General features: G+C 35.9%; 1 protein-coding gene across 1 annotated transcript; it reads left to right on the top strand.

Moving 5' to 3' along the window:
* Positions 1-393: 393 nt before the first annotated feature.
* On the top strand, positions 394-1,328 carry LOC116592465 (olfactory receptor 6C3-like). Its single transcript, XM_032345658.1, is given in 2 exon segments — positions 394-538; positions 541-1,328. Coding segments are annotated over 2 exon segments (933 nt in total).
* Positions 1,329-24,039: the final 22,711 nt, after the last annotated feature.

Below are 24,039 nucleotides of genomic sequence, written 5' to 3' on the forward strand. Positions count from 1 at the left end.
TGTGAGTTGACTCACTATATGAAATGAATATAACACTGTGTGTTAACTATACTGAAATTAAACTAAAAATAAATAAATAAAATTAAGAGATATATTGCACATGTAGACAATTTGGTAACAGGTACAGGCGTTATGTAAAGTCACTCATGAGGGGGCTTTTAACATAGAAATGTGAATATGGTATTCCTTTTCAGGAGAGGATGTGTAAAATATTTGTGCTTTAACAGGCTGAGTGGATCCTGCAAAACTGCACAAAGGAAAAAAGTTCCATTGCTTCATTTCATTGGAGCTAATAGTAGGAACTCTCAAATTTTCAATTCCTTTACTGTTCACACACTCTTTCTTTCTGTCTTGTTTCTCAACAGATTTTGCTTAAAGAAAATAAAAAGCAGTATGAGAAACCATACAATGATTACAGAGTTCATTCTCTTGGGCATCTCAGATGACCCACAGCTTCAGGTTGTAATCTTTATCTTTTTATTTATGGCTTATGTATTAAGTGTCACTGAAAACCTAACCATCATCTTCCTCATCTTGATTGTCATCTCAAGACTCCTATGTATTACTTCCTGCAGAATTTCTCCTTCTTAGAAATCACATTCACCAGTGTCTCTATCTCAAGATTTTGGGGGGCAATCATTACCAACATCAAGACCATTTCCTATAACAATTGTTTAGTTCAACTATTTTTCTTCATCTTCATAGGTCTTTCTGAATTTTTTCTTCTCACTGCCATGTCTTTTGATGGTTACGTTGCCATCTGCAAGTCTCTTCATTACACCACCAGCATAAGCAAAAAAATCTGCACCCTGCTTGTCTTTGGGTCCTGGCTAGTAGAATTTCTTACCATTTTCCCACCACTCATGCTCATCCTCCAGCTAGATTTCTGTGCTTTCAGTGTAATTGATCATTTCTCTTGTGACTGTTTCCCCATCTTACAATTCTCAAGCTCAGATACGTGGCTTTTGGAGAGGACTGGCTTTTACTTTGCTTTTGTCACTCTGGTCTTCACTTTGCCATTAGTGATTCTCTCCTACCTGTGCATCCTTAGCACCATCCTGAGAATCCCATCTGCTAGTCAGAGGAAAAAGGCTTTCTCCACGTGTTCCTCTCACTTGATTGTCCTTTCCATCTCTTATGCGAGCTGTATATTCGTGTATGTCAAGCCTTCAGCAAAAGAAAGAGCATCACTGACCAAAGGAGTAGCTATTCTCAACACCTCAATTGCCCCCATGTTGAACCCTTTTATTTATACCCTGAGGAATCAGCAAGTAAAACAGGCTTTCAGAAACTTGCTTCATAAAGTGCTGCTTTCTAGAAACAAATGAAAATATGTGTTAATATGAATGGATGTCATTGTGAAGATCCAATAAAGGGCAAATAAAATTTCAACTTCTAGAGTATCTTCTAATATCCATCTCCCAAATACTTGCTATGATGTGCTCATTTCCTTAAGCTTTCTTTTCAACCTAAAGTAACTTTGTTGTGTCTTTCTTTCAAACCCTCTATAGATTCCATTTCCTCACTGATTTGTAAGACTAAATAGGACATCAGTGGCTATACAACAATAATCATTTTCCTGATTGTTCCAAATAATATAAATACTTATTTTTACTGTAAAGACTTGAGTAAACACTCTTTTCATGGATTTATTCTAAAATCTTGAGTTCCATTACTAATATCACATTTCTTTCTTTTTCTTACATTTTCTTTCTTAAAGCTATAAAAAGCACGAAATAAATTATCCAACAATCATATTTTGTGCACACAAACTGCAGTATCTGTCCAGTTCTTCATGCTCAGTTGAGTGTTTATTTTACTGCTTATAAATTATTTAAAAGTCATACATCTTTTCCTTTCTAGCTATGCTCTGGGCATGTGTTATGTCTTTTTTATGTACTACCCTTTTTAACTGTATTATTTTTATTATTTAAGATTTTAGGGGCTCCTGGGTGACTCAGTTGGTTAAGTTGCTGCCTTCAGCTCAGGTCATGATGCCAGGGTCCTGGGATCAAGCCTAGCATCAGACCTTGCTCAGCAGGAAGTCTGCTTCTCTGCCTGCTGCTCCCTGTGCTTGTGTTCTCTTTGTGTCAAATATATAAATAAAAGCTTTAAAAATAATAAAAAATAAATATTTTAATTTTTATTTGAGAGAGAGAGCATGAACAGGAGAAGAAGAGGGTCTGAGGGAAAGGGATAAGCAGATACCCTGCTGAGTGGGGAGTTTGATATGGGTTTCAATTCTAGGACACTGAGATCATCACCTGAACTGAAGTCAGATGCTTAATCAATGGAGACACCAGGCCTCCCAAATCTGTATTATTTGTTTAAATATGTAATAGATGGAGATGTAGGCAGTCACCATTACACCTATGCCACATGAGTGTTTGATAGGAATTTCGTATATAATAATATCTCTTCTCTAGAGAACAATTAACTAGGTATATCCTAAATAATATCACATTTAATCTTCACAGCTATATAGTAACATAGATGATTATCTCTGTTATTGGTGTGCAAAGTGATGCTTGGATAGGTTGAGTAATTTGCCTTATATCTCGAGGTATAACAGCCAATGTGGTAACTGGTTTGTAAAACAAAACAGAGACAAAAAGTTGCGCTTATTTCATGCCTATTTAAAACTGTGGGAACCTGAAAAAATCTGTAGCTTTTACTTAGGACCTGCACAATTTTATTGGTGTTTTACATTCACATTATATCATTTGGGCATGATTATATTACTATAGTCTACTCGGGGAAGGTACTAATTCCTAATATTATAATTGACAGATACATTAAAATTCTAATCAAACAAAACAAGAAGCTCTTCAAGGTCCATTTCTGGTGAGCAACAGAGTGGGAAGGAAAAAATGTATGAAGTATTAGCAGTTTTATAGTACCAAACTTTCCTATTGGAAGACAGATTTAAAATATTAAGTAAACAATGGAACCACATATGATAATTCTCTTTCTCTGACTGACTTATTTCACTTAGCATAATACCCTTTAGTTCCATCCATGTCATGCAAATGGTAGATATTCATCCTTTCTGAAGGCTCTTAACTCTAGGAAACAAACTGTGGGTTGTAGAAGGGAGGGGGATGGGAGGATGGGATAACTGGAGGATGGGCATTAAAGTGTGCATGTGATGGATGAGCACTGGGTGTTATACGCAAATAATGAATCATTGAACATTACCTTAAAACTATTGATGCACTACGATATGTTGGCTAATTGAATTTAAATTAAAAACAAGAATAGACTTAGTACTATATAGTAGATTATCAGTTTTTAAACATTGGTATGGGGGAGTAGCACATTCAGTAGAGATATGCATTAGGAACTAGATGTTTGGTTGTTAATCTCTGAAAAATACTGTCAAGGGAAGCAAACTTTACCTAGTGTGGTTGTTTGCTTGTTGTTGTTGTTGTTGTTGTTGTTGTTTTCCTGTCTCATTGGACACTGTCCCCAAGATTCCTTTTCAAATTCAGTACATGATTTTGTATATTTTAGTGTTGTATGAGTAGTCCTGCTCTAGCTATTTTGATTCACTGAAATATTTCCAGTGATCCAGAAGCAGAGAGAACATATAAAACAATAAGTAGCTTATTCTACATAAAATCTGTGTAGAAACCATACCAGACAGTTTTAAAACACCTTCTGATTTTTTTTTTTCCTCTTAGATTCACCTTTGCTACTCCTCAAAGTTTAAACCATTGGGTTTTCATTTTCACTGTCTCCATTTTTTTTTTTTTTAATTTCTGTGTGCTATCTTTGTTGACCCATTTATTGTTTAGTAACACGTTATTTAACCTCCATGTATTCCTGTTCTTTCCACTTTTTTTTCTTGTGGTTGATTTGTAGTTTCATAGTGTTGTGGTCTAGTTTCACAACATTGTGTTATGACTTTGATCTTTTTTAATTTGTTGAGACTTCTTTTGTGGCCTAACTTGTAATATATACCAGAGAGTAGTCAGTGTGCACTTGAAAAGAATGTGTATTCTGTTGTTTTAGGCTGGAATATTCTGAATACAGCTGCTAAATTTATCTGGTCTGTCCAATGTGTCATCAATGCTATTGTTTCCTTGTTGATTTTTTTCTTTATATATTGCTCCTTTCTCACTCTCTATACTCAAAGAAATATATATTGTTCATTTATCATGCAAATGGATGTGAAAAGAAAGCTGAGGTAACAATACATAGATAAAATCAACTTTAATACCAATATTGTAAAAGGAGCCAAATGGTGCTAATTAATTATAGCAGGAACAATCCAACAAAAAATAATAATAATTTTAAGCATTTATGTACCCAACATGGGAGCACCAAATACACAAAGCAGTTAATAACAAACATAAAGGTACTAATCAATAATAATACAATAATAGTAAGCGACTTTTACACCCTATTTACATGAATGGATAAATCATACCAACAGAAACAAGCTCAATTACAATTACATCAAAAACAATAAAATACTTAAGGGAAAAAAAAAAAAAAAACACCTCACCAAGGAGATCATAGACCTATACTCTAAAACCTGTAAAACACCCATGAAAGGAACTGAAGATGATACAACCATATGGCAAGGTATTCCATGCTCATGGGCTGGAAGAACAAATATTGTTAAAATGCTTATACTACCCAAAGCAATCTAAACATTTACTGCAATCCCTATCAAAATACTAAGAGCACGTTTCACAAAACTAAAACAAGCAACTCTAAAATTTGTTTTAGATAGGGGTGCCACCAAAATCACAAACCCAAATAACCAAAGCAAGTTGAAAAAGAACAAAATTGGAGTTATCACAATTCTGGACTTCAAGTTATATTACAAAGCTATAGTAATTAAAACAGTATGACATTGGCAGGAAAGTAGACACAGATCAATGGAACAGAATAAAAAGTTCAGAAATAAACCCATGGTACAATTACTCTTTGACAAAGAAGGCAAAATAAGCAATGGGAAGACAGTCTTTTTCACCAATGGAGTTGGAAAAACTGGAAAGCTACATGCAAAAGAAAGAAACTGGACCACTTTCTTATATCAAACACAAAAACAAATTCAGAAGGAAACTTTGTGCATTATTGGTGGAAATGTGAATTGGTATAGCCACTGTTGAAGACAATATGAGGCTTCCTAAAAACCTAAAAATAAAGCTACTCTATGATCCATTAATTCCCTGACTGGGCATTTACCCAAAGAATATGAAAATTGTAATTAAAATGATTTGTGCACTCTGCCTTTGAAACACTATTTACAATGGCCAAAATATAGAAGCAGCTCGAGTGTGCATGTACAGAAGGGGATTAAGATCAGACTTACCTTGAAGAGCACTGCATAATATACAGAAGTAATGAATCACTCCATTGTACACCTGAAACTAATATAAAACTGTAGGTAGACTATACTGGATTCAAAATTTTTAAAAATGTACTTAGAGTTAATTTAAAAAAGAAAAAAAAGAAAAATTTTCAATCAATATTCTTGAAGTTAAGGAAAGACTACAGAATTTTCAAAATTAAAGGAAACTAAAACATTATGGTAATTAAATTAAAATATAAATCTAAATTGTATTATTTTCTATTAAAAAAAACTTTTAGTCACTGGTGAAACTTAAATAGCATTGGAGAAGTACATTAATAATCTATGAATGTTAATGCCTTGACACTAATGGCTATATTATGCTTATCTAGTAGAATATTCTTTTTTGTTATAAACACATACTATTATATCGAATAGCAGATGGATCAACAAATGATCTGGGAATAAATGATCTTCATGGTTATTTGTTGGTTTTCTTCTTTATATTTTATATCAAAATTTTAAAAATAGCAAAATATTAAGTACTGCCCTACACCTCCCATTGGGGCATAGTTAATTCACTAGTTAATGAAATCCTACTATTGACTGGGGAAGCAAGAGAACGGTTTCCATTTGGGCTAAACCCTCTTAATGTGTAGAAATGGTCATACTGTCCCAGGGTACTGGAATATCTGAAATTCTTGTTGGCATTAAGTATAGAGTTTAAATTACTTCTAGTTCTCTTTTGAGAGAATATGTTTTGTTTTGTAGTTAAAGAAATTCAGTTTTGTGCTTAAATCAATTCACAGTAGTTTTTATTGCCTTCCTTTTTTGTTGTTTTGTTTGTTTTTTGTTGTTGTTGTTGTCTTACTTTTCACGTAACTGATACTCCTAATATGAGTCTCCAGGGGGCATTTCTTTTTCTTTTCTTTTTCTTCTTCTTCCTCTTTTTTTTTTTTTAATTAATCCCCTGTGTATCCTATGAGCAAAATAATAAAACTGCTACTTTTGTTAGTGCACAATTTGAAGCAAGAATTCTTTGTTACAAAATTTGCGTTCCCTTCATATGAGGGATTTCCCCAAATCACTTTTCATTTAGAGCATTATATTTTCACTTAGTATTTTTATAGACATTTACCTTCATCTTAATATATAAGAAAAAAGACAGAAAATCCATCTCATCCAGCCTGAAAGAGGATTCTAATTATTTGTAATATCTGGGTCGTGACATTTTAATGACCATCAGTGAGAGTGAAAGTTATTAACAGATTAATATAATTTCCAGAATGCATATATGTTTTTAGAATCTTTCTGCAGAAATGCTTTGGAATTAACTTTCCTCTTAAACTATTGAATTTTTTGTAATGTTATTAGAGATAGAATATTCGTCATTTACTTTTGACCCCTGTTTCTACCATATTCCCATAAGGGGAAAATTATATCAGTGTATTCTAGATATGGTAAATCACTTATAATTTGAAGTCAATATCTAGATCATAAATGAAAGCATTGCCACAAATAAAAGTCAGGTAATATCCATTGACTTTTGAACTGTCATTTACTTTTTTCTATTTTTATGTAGATGTTACAGTCAAACTTCATGATTAAATGCAACCTCTAAGAAGCCTGGTGTATTTGACATGAACGAAAAATAATAATTAAGTAAAATGAGATAAAAGAACAATGGGGAAGTACTGCATCAGGACAAAATAATGATATATATCTGAATATTTCAATCATAGAAATAGTATGTAACTGTCATTATTTCCATATTTCACAAATTTTTAAGTGTTTTAATGAGCTAGGAATTTTTGAAGAACAAATTACATATAGATTTTGGTATTAATTTTCTGGATGTTATGAGAAATTTTTCAATGATTTTTAAGCTATACATAAAAAATACACTAAAGGTCAAGCTTTTGTTCTATTTAGCTTGAAAGAGAATTTACCTCATTTGGAAATAATCAGCTAAAATTTAAATGATCTTTCAAGTTCAAAAAGGGAAAAAGGAAAAGTTTAGTAGTGTTCTTATCATAACTGTCACTTAAATGCAGCAATCAGTAAGATTGACCTAGGCTGATAACAGTTTTAAGTATCATCTATCCTATTAAATCAGATCAATTTTTTAAACTTCTTTACATTTCTGACTACATTTTTTTTTCCTGCCAGTAGCTTTTATAAAAATCCTCTTTTTTCCAATTCTGAAGTTGTCTTCCTATCTCTATTTAATAGTACTTAGGTCTGAAATGAGGAATCAGTCAAGAGAGATTGAATTCATTCAATCTCCTACAATTGCCAATTGTAATTATTATATTTTTCTTCATAAACTATGTGTTGAGTGTGATTGGGAACTTAACCATCATCCTTCTTACTTTGCTAGATCCCCGCCTCAAGACTCCCATGTATTTTTTCCTCCAAAATTTCTCCTTCTTGGAAGCTTCATTGACAACATTCTTTGTTCCCAGATACCTGATAAGCATCATGACTAAAATAAAATAATTTCCTACAATAGTTGTGCATCTCAGTTATTCTTTTTCCTCTTGTTAGAAATTACAGAATCTTACCTGCTGGCTGCCATGTGTTTTGACCAATATGTAGCAATCTCCAAACCCCTCAATTACCCCATCATAACGAACAACAAAGTGTGTTACCAACTTCTATTCGTTTCATGAACAGTTGGCTTTCTGCTTTCATTTCCACCATTGGCCTCAGGACTGACACTGGATTTTTGTGCTTCCAAAGTAATTAATGATTTCATGTGTGACATTTCCCCTGTCTTGCAGCTTTCCTGCACTGACACTCATTTACTGGAATTACTTTCATTTGTCTTACCTCTTATAAATACCCTAGTCACGTTGCTGTTACTGGTTCTTTCTTACACATATATTATCAAGACCATTCTAAAAATACCCTCTGCTCAGAAAAGAACAAAGGCTTTTTCTACTTGTTCTTCTCATATGATTGTAGTCTCCCTTACTTATGGTAGCTGTATCTTTAATTACATAAAGCCAACAGCAAAGGGTGACTTTATCCAAAGGTGTAAGTGTTACTTATACCTCAGTTGCCCCTTTATTAAACCCTTTCATTTATACTCTCAGAAACCAGCAAGTGAAATAAACTTTCAAGGACACACTCCAAAAGATTCTCTTTTTTCAAAAAATGAAGAGGAAATGTAATTTTAAAACCTTGGAGAAGAAAATAAATAAACATTTTGACCCATCTTATAAGTTTACTTATTCTGTCCTTCAATTAGTTCACCACATAATGTTTTTTCACCTCAGAACATTTTAACCAAACATTTCAGCACAGTGCATCTTTTCCTTCCTACTTCTCTTTATGATTAGATGCATTCCTTTCTGTGCTATAGTAGATTATTATCTTGAGTTATCAATACAAATGTGAAATTTCTTTTATTTTACAAAAAATGGTACTGACTTCCTCAAAAAATGATTTTAAATAAACATTCATCATTAGAATTTTAAAGAATAATACAGACATCAATATAACAATATACACTACTGGAACTCTAGGAAGTTCTTCAAATGTGACTCACCTGTTTCAACATGGAAAGAAAAAAAGGGAGGCTTCAAGTCATAAAAAGCTTGTATGCTCTAAAATGCAGCAGGACATTATCTGGTAGGTTTAGAGACCTGAAAATGTGAAATGCCTAAGAATCACACACATGATTTGTTTATCAACCACACAAGTCAACATTCTCATTCTTAAAATGTCTTTTTAATTTACCTGGAGTACGATATAGAAACATGGATAGTAGGTGATTCTAATGCAGGTGGCACCTTGAGAGTTTTCTTTTTTAATATAAAAACCTATGCAAGCAGATTTTTACCTTATAAAGACACTATGTTAAATGTGTTGAAGATGGGTTTTTGGATATTGGAATCTGGGAGGCAAGTTAGAAGGCTAATATTTTAAACTAAATAGGTTATTTGAGAGTTGAAATGTAATAATGTCAATGAATCTGAAGTTCCAGGAAATGGTTCCAGAGATATTTAGAAAAAAAAAAAAAAAAAGAGGAATGGTTGGACATTTGGTTATATGGGATCATGGAAAAAATATTAAAAAAATGATTTGGGTCTCCCTTCGCCTTCCCTTCTGCCCACTCCTGCACGTACTCACTCATACATAAAATGTTTTTGAAGATGTGAGTATTACCGATATCCTGTCAGATAAAAAAATAAAAATAAAAATGGACATGTAAAGAAATCCATGAAATATAATGTGTTTGGTATTGGATATCATGTGCCATCAGAGAAAAATGAGTGAAAAAAAATACTTAATGCTGTAATCCTATCCATGTGGCCCTGAGAAGAAAACAATTTAAGCTCAGGTTTGTGTTCTGATTTGTTTTACTATTTTAAGCCAGCACTGTTTTTTGTTTTTAAAGATTTTATTTATTTATTTATTTATTTATTTATTTATTTATTTATATGATGGAGAGAGAGAGAGAGAGAGAGAGAGAAAGCAGTAGAAGGAAAAGGATAAGAAGGCTCCTGTGGGGTTAGATCCCTGAGCCAAAGGCAGACACTTAACCGCTGAGCCACCCAGACACCTTTTAAGCCAACATTGTTAACCATCTTCCTTTCTAAAGCAATAACAAGGGAATAAGTTCTTGTTATTATATTCAAGGCCCTCAAAGCTGTCCAATAAGCACTTTAAAAATTATTGACCCTTATTAGATTTGGTTTTTATTTTTCTCATTCTTTGGGTTGTCATTTCAGTTTCCTGATAGTGTCCTTTGTTCATAAAATGTTTAATTTTGATAAAGTAAATTTTTTTAGAGATTTTTATTTATTTATTTGACAGAGATCACAGGTAGGCAGAGAGATAGGCAGGGGGTGGGGGGACACAGGCTCCTTGCTGAACGGAGAGCCTGAAGTGGGGTTCGATCCTACCTGGGATAATGACCTGAGCCAAAGGCAGAAGCTTTAACCCATTGAATCACCCATGCACCCCAAAGATGAATAATTTTTAAATTTATTTTGTATTTCCTTGCTTGTGCTTCTGGTGTCATATTTAAAACATCATTGCTTAATTCAAAGTTGCAAGGATGTATACTTGCTGTTTATTCTACGAACTTTATAGTTTTATATCTTACTTTTAGGTCTTTGATTTCTATTGAGTTAATGTTTGTGTATGGTTTGAGGTAGAGATTAAAGTCAACTTTTGCATGAAAATAGTTACCACAACATGATTTGTTGAAAAAGCTATTATTTCCCCTTTGAACAATCTTGGCACTGTAGTTAAAAATCAATTGACCATAGAGGAGTCAAGATGGCGGAGAAGTAGCAGGCTGAGACTACTTCAGCTAGCCAGATCAGCTAGATAGCTTATCTAAAGACTGCAAACACCTGAAAATCCATCGGCAGATCGAAGAGAAGAAGAACAGCAATTCTGGAAACAGAAAAACAACCACTTTCTGAAAGGTAGGACCGGTGGAGAAGTGAATCCAAAGCGACAGGAAGATAGACCCTGGTGGGGAGGGGCCGGCTCCCGGCAAGCGGCGGAGCAACCGCAAAAAAAAATCAGGACTTTTAAAAGTCTGTTCCGCTGAGGGACATTGCTCCAGAGGCTAAACCGGAGCGAAGCCCACGCAGGGTCAGCGTGGCCTCAGGTCCCGCAGGGTCACAGAAGGATCGGGGGTGTCTGAGTGTCGCAGAGCTTGCGGGTATTGGAACGGGAAAGCCGGCTACAAAGACAGAGCCGACAGTGAGCTCGCAGCTCGGTGTTACCTTGAACTGGTCGCAGGCTCGGTGAGCTCGGAGCGCGGCCCGGAGGTCAGGCAGACAGGAGTAACTGGGCGCTGTTCTCTGAGGGCGCACTGAGGAGTGTGGCCCTGGACTCTCGGCTCCTCCGGGCCGGAGACCAGGAGGCCGCCATTTGTTTTCCCGTCCTCCGGAACTCTAAGGGAAAGCGCTCAGGGAACAAAAGCTCCTGAAAGCAAACCCGAGCAGATTACTCACCCCGGCACCTGATAAGGGCACTGTAATTCCGCCTGGGGCAAAGACACTTGAGAATCACTACAACAGGCCCCTCCCCCAGAAGATCAACAAGAAATCCAGCCGAGACCAAGTTCACCTACCAAGGAGTGCGGTTTCAATACCAAGGAGAGCAGCAGAATTCCAGAGGAGGAGAAAGCCAAGCACGGAACTCATGGCTTTTTCCCTGTGATTTTTTTTTAGTCTTGCAGTTAATTTAATTTTTTTCTTTTTCATTTTTTGTTTTTTTTTGGTTTTTTTTTTCTTTTTTTCTCGCCTTCAGGTAAAATTTTTTTTTTAACAGTTACCTTTTTCTTTTTTAACGATTTTTTACTAGTTTATCTAATATATATATTTTTTCTTTTTTACATTTTTCTTAGGTGTTTTCTTTTTTTTTTAATTCTTTTCTTTTCTTTTTTTTTTCTTTTCTTTTTTCTTTCTTCCTTTTTGAACCTCTTTTTATCCCCTTTCTCCCCCCCTCACGATTTTGGATCTCTTCTAATTTAGTTAAAGCATATTTTCCTGGGGTTGTTGCCACCCTTTTAGTATTTTACTTGCCCCTTCATATACTCTTATCTGGACAAAATGACAAGACGGAAAAATTCAACAGAAAAAAAAAGAACAAGAGGCAGTACCGAAGGCTAGGGACCTAATCAATACAGACATTGGTAATATGTCAGATCTAGAGTTCAGAATGACAATTCTCAAGGTTCTAGCCGGGCTCGAAAAAGGCATGGAAGATATTAGAGAAACCCTCTCAAGAGATATAAAAGCCCTTTCTGGAGAAATAAAAGAACTAAAATCTAACCAAGATGAAATCAAAAAAGCTATTAATGAGGTGCAATCAAAAATAGAGGCTCTCACTGCTAGGATAAATGAGGCAGAAGAAAGAATTAGTGATATAGAAGACCAAATGACAGAGAATAAAGAAGCTGAGCAAAAGAGGGACAAACAGCTACTGGACCACGAGGGGAGAATTCGAGAGATAAGTGACACCATAAGACGAAACAACATTAGAATAATTGGGATTCCAGAAGAAGAAGAAAGAGAGAGGGGAGCAGAAGGTATACTGGAGAGAATTATTGGGGAGAATTTCCCCAATATGGCAAAGGGAACAAGCATCAAAATTCAGGAGGTTCAGAGAATGCACCTCAAAATCAATAAGAATAGGCCCACACCCCGTCACCTAATAGTAAAATTTACAAGTCTTAGTGACAAAGAGAAAATCCTGAAAGCAGCCCGGGAAAAGAAGTCTGTAACATACAATGGTAAAAATATTAGATTGGCAGCTGACTTATCCACAGAGACCTGGCAGGCCAGAAAGAGCTGGCATGATATTTTCAGAGCACTAAACGAGAAAAACATGCAGCCAAGAATACTATATCCAGCTAGGCTATCATTGAAAATAGAAGGAGAGATTAAAAGCTTCCAGGACAAACAAAAACTGAAAGAATTTGCAAACGCCAAACCAGCTCTACAGGAAATATTGAAAGGGGTCCTCTAAGCAAAGAGAGAGCCGACAAGTGGTAGATCAGAAAGGAACATAGACCATATATAGTAACAGTCACCTTACAGGCAATACAATGGCACTAAATTCATATCTCTCAATAGTTACCCTGAATGTTAATGGGCGAAATGCCCCTGTCAAAAGACACAGGGTATCAGAATGGATAAAAAAACAAAACCCATCTATATGTTGCCTCCAAGAAACTCATTTTAAGCCCGAAGACACCTCCAGATTTAAAGTGAGGGGGTGGAAAAGAATTTACCATGCTAATGGACATCAGAAGAAAGCAGGAGTGGCAATCCTTATATCAGATCAATTAGATTTTAAGCCAACGACTATAATAAGAGATGAGGAAGGACACTATATCGTACTCAAAGGGTCTGTCCAACAAGAAGATTTAACAATTTTAAATATCTATGCCCCCAACGTGGGAGCAGCCAACTATATAAACCAATTAATAACAAAATCAAAGAAACACATAAACAATAATACAATAATAGTAGGGGACATTAACACTCCCCTCACTGAAATGGACAGATCATCCAAGCAAAAGATCAGCAAGGAAATAAAGGCCTTAAACGACACACTGGACCAGATGGACATCACAGATATATTCAGAACATTTCATCCCAAAGCAACAGAATACACATTCTTCTCTAGTGCACATGGAACATTCTCCAGAATAGATCACATCCTCGGTCCTAAATCAGGACTCAACCGGTATCAAAAGATTGGGATCATTCCCTGCATATTTTCAGACCACAATGCTCTAAAGCTAGAACTCAACCACAAAAGGAAGTTTGGAAAGAACCCAAATACATGGAGACTAAACAGCATCCTTCTAAAGAATGAATGGGTCAACCGGGAAATTAAAGAAGAATTGAAAAAAATAATGGAAACAAATGATAATGAAAATACAACGGTTCAAAATCTGTGGGACACAACAAAGGCAGTCCTGAGAGGAAAATATATAGCGGTACAAGCCTTTCTCAGGAAACAAGAAAGGTCTCAGGTACACAACCTAACCCTACACCTAAAGGAGCTGGAGAAAGAACAAGAAAGAAACCCTAAGCCCAGCAGGAGAAGAGAAATCATAAAGATCAGAGCAGAAATCAATGAAATAGAAACCAAAAAAACAATAGAACAAATCAACGAAACTAGGAGCTGGTTCTTTGAAAGAATTAATAAAATTGATAAACCCCTGGCCTGACTTATCAAAAAGAAAAGAGAAAGGACCCAAATAAATAAAATCATGAATGAAAGAGGAGAGATCACAACTAACACCAACGAAATACAAACTATTATAAGAACATACTATGAGCAATTCTACGCCAATAAATTTGACAATCTGGAAGAAATGGATGCATTCCTAGAAACATATAAACTACCACAACTGAACGAGGAAGAAATAGAAAGCCTGAACAGACCCATAACCAGTAAGGAGATTGAAACAGTCATTAAAAATCTCCAAACAAACAAAAGCCCAGGGCCAGATGGCTTCCCGGGGGAATTCTACCAAACATTTAAAGAAGAACTAATGCCTATTCTCCTGAAACTGTTCCAAAAAATAGAAATGGAAGGAAAACTTCCAAACTCATTTTATGAGGCCAGCATCACCTTGATCCCAAAACCAGACAAGGATCCCACCAAAAAAAAGAGCTATAGACCAATATCCTTGATGAACACAGATGCGAAAATACTCAACAAAATACTAGCCAATAGGATTCAACAGTACATTAAAAAGATTATTCACCACGACCAAGTGGGATTTATTCCAGGGCTGCAAGGATGGTTCAACATCCGCAAATCAGTCAATGTGATACAACACATCAATAAAAGAAAGAACAAGAACCATATGATACTCTCAATAGATGCTGAAAAAGCATTTGACAAAGTACAGCATCCCTTCCTGATCAAAACTCTTCAAAGTGTAGGGATAGAGGGCACATACCTCAATATCATCAAAGCCATCTATGAAAAACCCACCGCAAATATCATTCTCAATGGAGAAAAACTGAAAGCTTTTCCGCTAAGGTCAGGAACACGACAGGGATGTCCATTATCACCACTGCTATTCAACATAGTACTAGAGGTCCTAGCCTCAGCAATCAGACAACAAAAGGAAATTAAAGGCATCCAAATCGGCAAAGAAGAAGTCAAATTATCACTCTTCGCAGATGATATGATACTATATGTGGAAAACCCAAAAGACTCCACTCCAAAACTGCTAGAACTTATACAGGAATTCAGTAAAGTGTCAGGATATAAAATCAATGCACAGAAATCAGTTGCATTTCTCTACACCAACAGCAAGACAGAAGAAAGAGAAATTAAGGAGTCAATCCCATTTACAATTGCATCCAAAACCATAAGATACCTAGGAATAAACCTAACCAAAGAGACACAGAATCTATACTCAGAAAACCCTAAAGTACTCATGAAAGAAATTGAGGAAGACACAAAGAAATGGAAAAATGTTCCATGCTCCTGGATTGGAAGAATAGATATTGTGAAAATGTCTATGCTACCTAAAGCAATCTACACATTTAATGCAATTCCTATCAAAGTACCATCCATCTTTTTCAAAGAAATGGAACAAGTCATTCTAAAATTTATATGGAACCAGGAAAGACCTCGAATAGCCAAAGGGATATTGAAAAAGAAAGCCAACGTTGGTGGCATCACAATTCCGGACTTCAGGCTCTATTACAAAGCTGTGATCATCAAGACAGCATGGTACTGGCACAAAAACAGACACATAGATCAATGGAACAGAATAGAGAGCCCAGAAATAGACCCTCAACTCTATGGTCAACTAATCTTCGACAAAGCAGGAAAGAATGTCCAATGGAAAAAAGACAGCCTCTTCAATAAATGGTGCTGGGAAAATTGGACAGCCACATGCAGAAAAATGAAATTGGACCATTTCCTTACACCGCACACAAAAATAGACTCAAAATGGACGAAGGACCTCAATGTGCGAAAGGAATCCATCAAAATCCTTGAGGAGAACACAGGCAGCAACCTCTTCGACCTCAACCGCAGCAACATCTTCCTAGGAACAACGCAAAAGGCAAGGGAAGCAAGGGAAAAAATGAACTATTGGGATTTCATCAAGATCAAAAGCTTTTGCACAGCAAAGGAAACAGTTAACAAAATCAAAAGACAACTGACAGAATGGGAGAAGATATTTGCAAACGACATATCAGATAAAGGACTAGTGTCCAGAATCTATAAAGAACTTAGCAAACTCAACACCCAAAGAACAAATAATCCAATCAAGAAATGGGCAGAGGACATGAACAGACATTTCTGCAAGGAAGACATCCAGATGGCCAACAGACACATGAAAAAGTGCTCCATATCACTCGGCATCAGGGAAATACAAATCAAAACCACAATGAGACATCACCTCACACCAGTCAGAATGTCTAAAATCAACAAGTCAGGAAATGACAGATGCTGGCGAGGATGCGGAGAAAGGGGAACCCTCCTACACTGTTGGTGGGAATGCAAGCTGGTGCAGCCACTCTGGAAAACAGCATGGAGGTTCCTCAAAATGTTGAAAATAGAACTGCCCTATGACCCAGCAATTGCACTATTGGGTATTTACCCTAAAGATACAAACGTAGTGATCCAAAGGGGCACGTGCACCCGAATGTTTATAGCAGCAATGTCCACAATAGCCAAACTATGGAAAGAACCTATATGTCCATCAACAGATGAATGGATCAAGAAGATGTGGTATATATACACAATGGAATACTATGCAGCCATCAAAAGAAATGAAATCTTGCCTTTTGCGACAACATGGATGGAACTAGAGCGTATCATGCTTAGCGAAATAAGTCAAGCAGAGAAAGACAACTATCATATGATCTCCCTGATATGAGGAAGTGGTGATGCAACATGGGGGCTTAAGTGGGTAGGAGAAGAATCAATGAAACAAGATGGGATTGGGAGGGAGACAAACCATAAGTGACTCTTAATCTCACAAAACAAACTGAGGGTTGCTGGGGGGAGGGTGTTTGGGAGAAGGGGGTGGGATTATGGACATTGGGGAGGGTATGTGCTTTGGTGAGTGCTGTAAAGTGTGTAAACCTGGTGATTCACAGACCTGTACCCCTTGGGATAAAAATATATGTTTATATGGACGAATGGATAAGGAAGATGTGGTCCATATACACGATAGAGTATTATGCCTCCATCAGAAAGGATGAATACCCAACTTTTGTAGCAACATGGACAGGACTGGAAGAGATTATTCTGAGTGAAATAAGTCAAGCAGAGAGAGTCAATTATCATATGGTTTCACTTATTTGTGGAGCATAATAAATATCATGGAGGACAAGGGGTGTTAGGAGAAGGGAGTTGGGGGAATTGGAAAGGGAGGTGAATCATGAGAGACTATGGACTCTGAAAAACAATCTGAGGGGTTTGAAGTGGTGGGGGTTGGGAGGTTGGGGTACCAGGTGGTGGGTATTATAGAGGGCACGGATTGCATGGGGCACTGGGTGTGGTTGAAAAAATAATGAATACTGTTTTTCTGAAAATAAAGAAATTAAAAAAAAATCAATTGACCATAAATGTATGGGTTTATAATAGACTCTCAGTTCTATTCCTTTGAGCTATTGCTCAATTGCCTGTATCATTCTGTCTTTCTTGATCAGTGTAACTTTATATGAAATTTGAAGTTGGAAAGTATGACTATTTCGACTTTGTTCCTCTTTTTCAATGTTGTCTTGTCTATTCAGGGACACTTGCAATTCCATATGAATTTTAGGATTAGATTGCTTATTTATGCAAAAAGAGCACTTGAAAATTTAATAAGGATTATATTGAATCTGTGGGTCAGTTTAGAAACTGTTATAATCTTAATTAACAATGGTGGGTCTCCTATCAAATAATATGGGATTTTTAAAATTTATTTAGGACATCTTTAATTTTTTTTGAGTTTTGTTATTTTCTTGGATAGAATGTGGCACTTCCATGGTTAAATTTACAAAAAATAACTCCTACAATTGAACACTAAAAAAACAAACACTCAACAAAATATAGACAAAGGACTTAAAGAAGATAGACACATGGGTAAAAGCACATTTAAAAAATGCTCAAGAATAGAAGTATTGGGGGCTCCTGGGTGGCTCAGAGGGTTAAAGCCTCTGCCTTGGGCTCAAGTCATGATCTCAGGGTCCTGGGATCAAGCCCTGCATCCAGCTCTCTGCTCAGCAGGGAGCCTGCTTCCTCCTCTCTCTCTGTCTGCCTCTCTGCCTACTTGTGATCTCTGTCTGTCAAATAAATAAGTAAATAAAATCTTAAAAAAAAAAAAAAAGAATAGAAGTATTGGGGCACCTGGGTGGCTAGTGGGTTAAAGCCTCTGCCTTTGGCTCAGGTCATGACCCCAGGGTCCTGGGATCCAGCTCCACATCGAACTCCCTGCTCAGGAGGGAGCCTGCTTCCCCCTCTCTCTGTCTCTGCCTGCCTCTCTGCCCACTTGTGATCTCTGTCTGTCAGATAAATAAATAAAATGTTTTAAAAAAATGAATAATAGTATTTAGGAAAATAAGTCAAAACCACAATGACATACCATTTTACAACCACTAGGACAGTTACATATATGTATGTGTATGTGTGTGTGTCTGTACATATATGTTGGTCATTTATATCACAAAAAGTAAGAAGTACTATTGTACAGAAGAATAACAAGTGATGATATACAGAATTTGGAATCCTCATACATTGCTGGTGAGAATGTAAAATGTGTAGACATTTGGAAAAGTTTGGTATCTCATCAAGAAGGTAAATATAGAGTTACCATATAACCCAGAAATTCTACTTCTAGGAATTGAAAAGAAGTTCACACAAAAATTTCAACACACATTTTCATAGACACATCATGCATGAGTCAAAGAGTAGGAAAAACATAAGTAACTTTCAAGTGACGAATGGATAAACAAAATGTGGTACAGGTATATTTTATTCATTCTCATTTTATTGTGCTTTGCTTTGTTGCACTTTGCATAACTGCATTTCCTACAAGTTGAAGGTTTATGACATCCTGCATCAATCAAATCTATTGGTGCCATCTTCCCAACAGCATTTGTGTTGCACTGTAGTAATTTTCACAATATTTCAAGCTTTTTAATCATTATATTTGTTATGGTGATCTGTGACCTTTGATGTTACTATTGTACTTGTTTTGGAACACCATGAACGCTGCCCATATAAGACAGCAACTACAATCAGCAAATGCTATGTGTGTTCTGACGGCTCCACTGACCAGCTCTCCCCTCTTCTCTCTCCCTCTCTTTTGGCCTCTCTATTCCTTGACATGCACAAATATTGAAATTAGGCTAAATAATCACCCTAAAGTGACCTGGAAGTGTTCATGTAAAAGAAAGAATCATGTTTCTCGCTTTAAGTCAAGCTAGAAATGATCAAGCTTAATGAGGAAGACACAGTAAAAAGCCAGGATAGGCCAACAGCTATATCTCTTGTACCACTTAGGTTGTGAATACAGGGAAAATCTCTTGAAGGAAATTAAAGTGCTACTTCAGTGAAAGACATAAGTGATAAGAAAGTGAAGTGTTATTGCTGACAGGGAGAAATTTTTATTGATCTGGATAGATCAAATCAAACACAATATTCCTTAAGCCAAAACCTAATCTAGAGCAAGGCCCTGATTCTCTTCAATTCTATGAAGACTGAGAGAGGTGAAGAAGCTACAGAAAAAAAAAAAATCTGAAGCAAGCACACATTATAAGGTTTAAGGAAAGAAACCATCTACATAACACAAAGTACAAGGAAAGCAGGATTGATGTAGTAGCTGAAGTGAGTTTCCAGAAGATCTAGCTAAAGTAATTAATGAAGGTGACTACACTAAACCATACACTCAATGCAAATAAAAATGACTTATAGTGGATGAAGATGCATCTAGGACTTACTTATAGATAAAGAGTAGTTAATGCCTTGCTTCAAAACTTCAAAGGTTAGGCTGACACTCTTGTTAAGGCTATTGCAGATTGTGGTTCTAAATTGAAGCCAACGTTCATTGACCATTCTGTAAGTTCTAGGCCTCTTAAAAATTATGCTTAATGTATTCTGCCTGTGCTTTATAAATGGAATAGCAAGGCCTGAATGGCAGTACCTCTGTTTACAAACAAACATGGTTTATGAATATTTTAAACTCACCGTTGAGACCTATTCTTCAGTAAAAGATTCCTTTCAAAATATTGTTGTTCATTGACAAGCACCTGATCATTCCAGAGCTCTAATGGGGATGTACACACAATTAATATTTTTCCATGACTGTTAACACCACCATTCGGTATGTGGATTAAGGGGTAAATCTGGCTTTCAAGTCTTATAATCTTAGAAATACATTTCATAAAGCTAGAGATGCTATGGATACTGATTTCTCTGATAGATCTGGACAAAGTAAATTGAAAATTTTCTCACAAGGATTTACCACTCTAGATGTCACTAAGAACATTTTTTTATTCATAGGAAGAAGTAAAAAACAGTCAATATGAACAGGAGTTTAGAAAAAGTTGATTGCAATATATAATATTTATAAATTTTATCAGTTGTTCTGTGTAGAAATAATTGAAGCTCAGGCTTTGGTCAAAATCACTTATATTATACAAATGTTAGTGAATCTTGGAAGAAATTCAAGGTATGATTTATTTATGTCTGTGTTTGGGGATCTTCCCATACTTTAAACCATCTATAAATTAAATATTATTGATTCATTATAGTTATGTCAATGTAATGAAATACATTAATGTACCTTGTACCTTACATAAAAACATGTGCAATAATTTTAATCCAATATATTTAGACAACTACTGACAAAGTATATTTAGAATATCCCCATCATATTAAATAATTCCCTTCGTGTCTTCAGAGCCATTCTTTATACTCCCCATGCCAGCCATTGGATTCAGGTATCCATTGATGTTCTTGGGCCATATACAATATTTTTGCCTCTTCTGGAGCTTTTTATAAAAGAAATCAGAAATTGTGAGATTTAAAGTCTGGTTTCTCTTGTTCAGCCATATTTTGGAGGTTCACCCAATTTATTGTATGCATCCTTAATCTCTTTCATTTTTGCTCATGCAATTTGTCCAAATCTAAATTTAGCATATTTGATTTAGGAAATTTAGAATCTCTAGGGTCCTTTGTCATAACCAACTTTCCCTCCCCCATTCCCACGTGCTGGTGTTTTTGTTCTCTGAGGAATCTCTCTACAAAACAGAATCATTTGATTTGATCAGTGTAATATCAAGTACACACCATATTCTGAAATGCCAATCCCTAAAAGCCTGTATCCTCCCAAATTATCCTTCTAAAATAAGTGTCTGCCAAAGGAAAATTAATTGGGGCAGGGAGGTTTGTCCCCTATGCCTTGGTGACTCTACTCCTCAATTCCTATTCTCCATGGCAGTCGGAATTACAGAATTACAGGAACTGTCTTTAGAGAAAAGTAAGAAGGATATATGAAGAGGAACACCATTCACCATTTTGTTGCTCTTTTTGGCATCTCATCCCAACTTCCTTTTCTTTAAATTTAATTTAATTTTTTTCAGTGTTCCAAGATTTATTGTTTATGTACCACACCCAGTACTCCATGCAATATTCATCCTCCTTAATACCAACCACCAGGCTCACCCAAACTCCCACCCTCCTCCTTTGTAATTAACATCTGCCACTCTCCTTTTTGATGCGCCATGTTGCTAGACTCAACCTACTTTTGTCCTTCGTGCTAGTAGCTACTATCTGATCTTTTGGGGTTTATACCTGCAAACAGTTCCTGAGGAATAATACACTGTCTTACCTCCCGTCTTTGCTAACCTCTCATGAACCAACATGTTTGGTTTAAAGTTATACTGTCAGTTATATATGGAATCACAAAATTTTGTAATTATAAGAAATCATAAATTTGCAAATTCTTACAGCATGGGTCTTACATCACTCAGGCTTCAAGTGAACACAGGATTTCTGTAAGGACTCTGGAAAGAAAGGAGATAATGAAAGAATTATAGCTTTTAAAAATAACAAAAGACATAAGGAAGGAAAAGTTTGAGCACCAGAGAGAATGTTGAGGAAATAAACACCAAAGATCTCATGTTGAAGTCCTGGAGAATGGTTCAAGAAAGTTTAAGACATGTGTTGCAGTGGCAGGGAGACAGCCTGCCTACAGAGGTACCACAGCAAGTGTAAGGATACAAACTGGGCTCAAAAAAAGCTCAGAAGACACTAGAGAATCCCTAACTACAGAGATAAAACAACTAAAGTGTAGTCAGGCCAAAATTAATAATGTAATAACTGCAATGTAAGCACAAATGGAGGGCAAGAAAAGGAGAATTGATGAAGCAGAAGAGCAACTCAGTGGTATAGAAGATAAAAGTATGGAAAATAATGAAACAAAAAAGAAGAGGGAAAGAAAGATAATGGACTATGAAGGTAGACTTAGGGAATACAGTGAATTAGTGAAACATAATAACATTCATATCATAGACTCACAGAAGATGAAGAGAGAGAGAAAGTGGCAGAAGCTTTTTTTGAAGAAATTATTGCTGAAAACTTCACTAATCTGGGAAAGGACACAGACATCAAAATCCAAATACAGATGAATTCTATTAAGCTCAACAAAAGCCAGCCGTCATCAAGGCATATCATAAGCAAATTCACAAAATACATAGATAAGGAAAGAAACCTGGAAAGGACAAGGAAAAAAATGTTCTTATCCTACAATGGGAGACAGACCAGGTTGTCAGCAGATCTGTCCACAGACATTTGGCAGGCCAGAAAACAATGGAAGGAAATATGCAATGTGCTAAATGGGAAAACCCTGCAGCTAAGAATTCTTTATACAGCAAGGCTTTCATTCAGAATAGAAGGAGAAATAAAGAGTTTTCTAGGCTAGAACTAAAGGCATTCTTAAACACACCTGTCTTACAAGAAATTTTAAGGGAAATTCTTTGAATGGAGAAAAAAATACCAAAAACAACAAAGACTAGAAAGGACTTAAAAACATCACCAGGAATACCAATTTTACAGGTTACACAATGGTACTAAATTCATATCTCTCAATAATCACTCTGAATGTAAATGGACTAAATGCTCCAATCAAAAGACATAGGGTATAAGAATGGATTAAAAAAAATCCATTTTTATACTTCCTACAAAAGATTCATTTTAGACCTAAAGACACCTGCAAATTGAAAGTGAGGGGATGGAAAACCACCTACAATGCAGATGGTTGTCAGGAGATAGCTGGAGTAACCATGCTTATATCAGACAAACTAGATCTTAAAATAAAACCATAATAATAGATGAAGAAGGGCATTATATCCAAATTAAGGGGTCTAACCATCATCTCACAATTGTAAAAATCTATGCTCCCAGCTTGGAAGCACCTGAATATATTAATAACAAACATAAAGAACCTCATTGGTGATAATACAAAAATAATAGGGGACTTTAACACCCCACTTAAAACAAGGGATGGATCATGTAAGCAGCAAATCAACATGGAAACAATGGCTCTGAATGACACACTGGACAAGATGGTCGTAACAGATATATTCAGAACATTCCACCTTAAAGCAGCAGAGTACACATTCTTCTTGAATACACATAGAACATTCTCCAGAATACGTCACATACTGGCTAACAAATCAGCCCTCAACAAGAACAAAAAGACTGAAATCATACCATGCATATTTTCAGACCACAGCACTATGAAACTGGAAGTCAAGTGCAAGAAAAAATTCAAGAAGAACTCAATTACAAGGAAATTAAAGAACATCCTACCAAGAAATGAATGGGTTAACCTGGAAATTGAAGATGAATTAACAAAATACACAGAGGACACCTGAGTGGTTCAGTCAGTTGAGCATTCAACTCTTGATTTTGGCTCAGGTTATGATCTCAGGATCCTGGGATCAAAACCCAAGTCAGGTTCCACACTCAGCAGGGAGTCTGCTTGAGGATTCCCTCCCTCTCACTCTGCCTGACCCCCCTTGAAATAAATAAATGAATCTTTAAAAAAAATACATGAAAGAAAATGAAATTAAAGGTATGAAAGCCCAAAACCTTTAGGATGTATTAAAATCAGTTCTAAGAGGGAAGTGTATTGCAATATACACTTACCTTGAGAAGCAAGAAAAGTCTCAAATATATGATATAACCTTACACATAAAGGAACTAAAAAAGGAACAGCAAAT

Source organism: Mustela erminea, chromosome 6 (assembly GCF_009829155.1).
Source record: "Mustela erminea isolate mMusErm1 chromosome 6, mMusErm1.Pri, whole genome shotgun sequence".
In the NCBI taxonomy this organism is placed as follows: domain Eukaryota; kingdom Metazoa; phylum Chordata; class Mammalia; order Carnivora; family Mustelidae; genus Mustela; species Mustela erminea.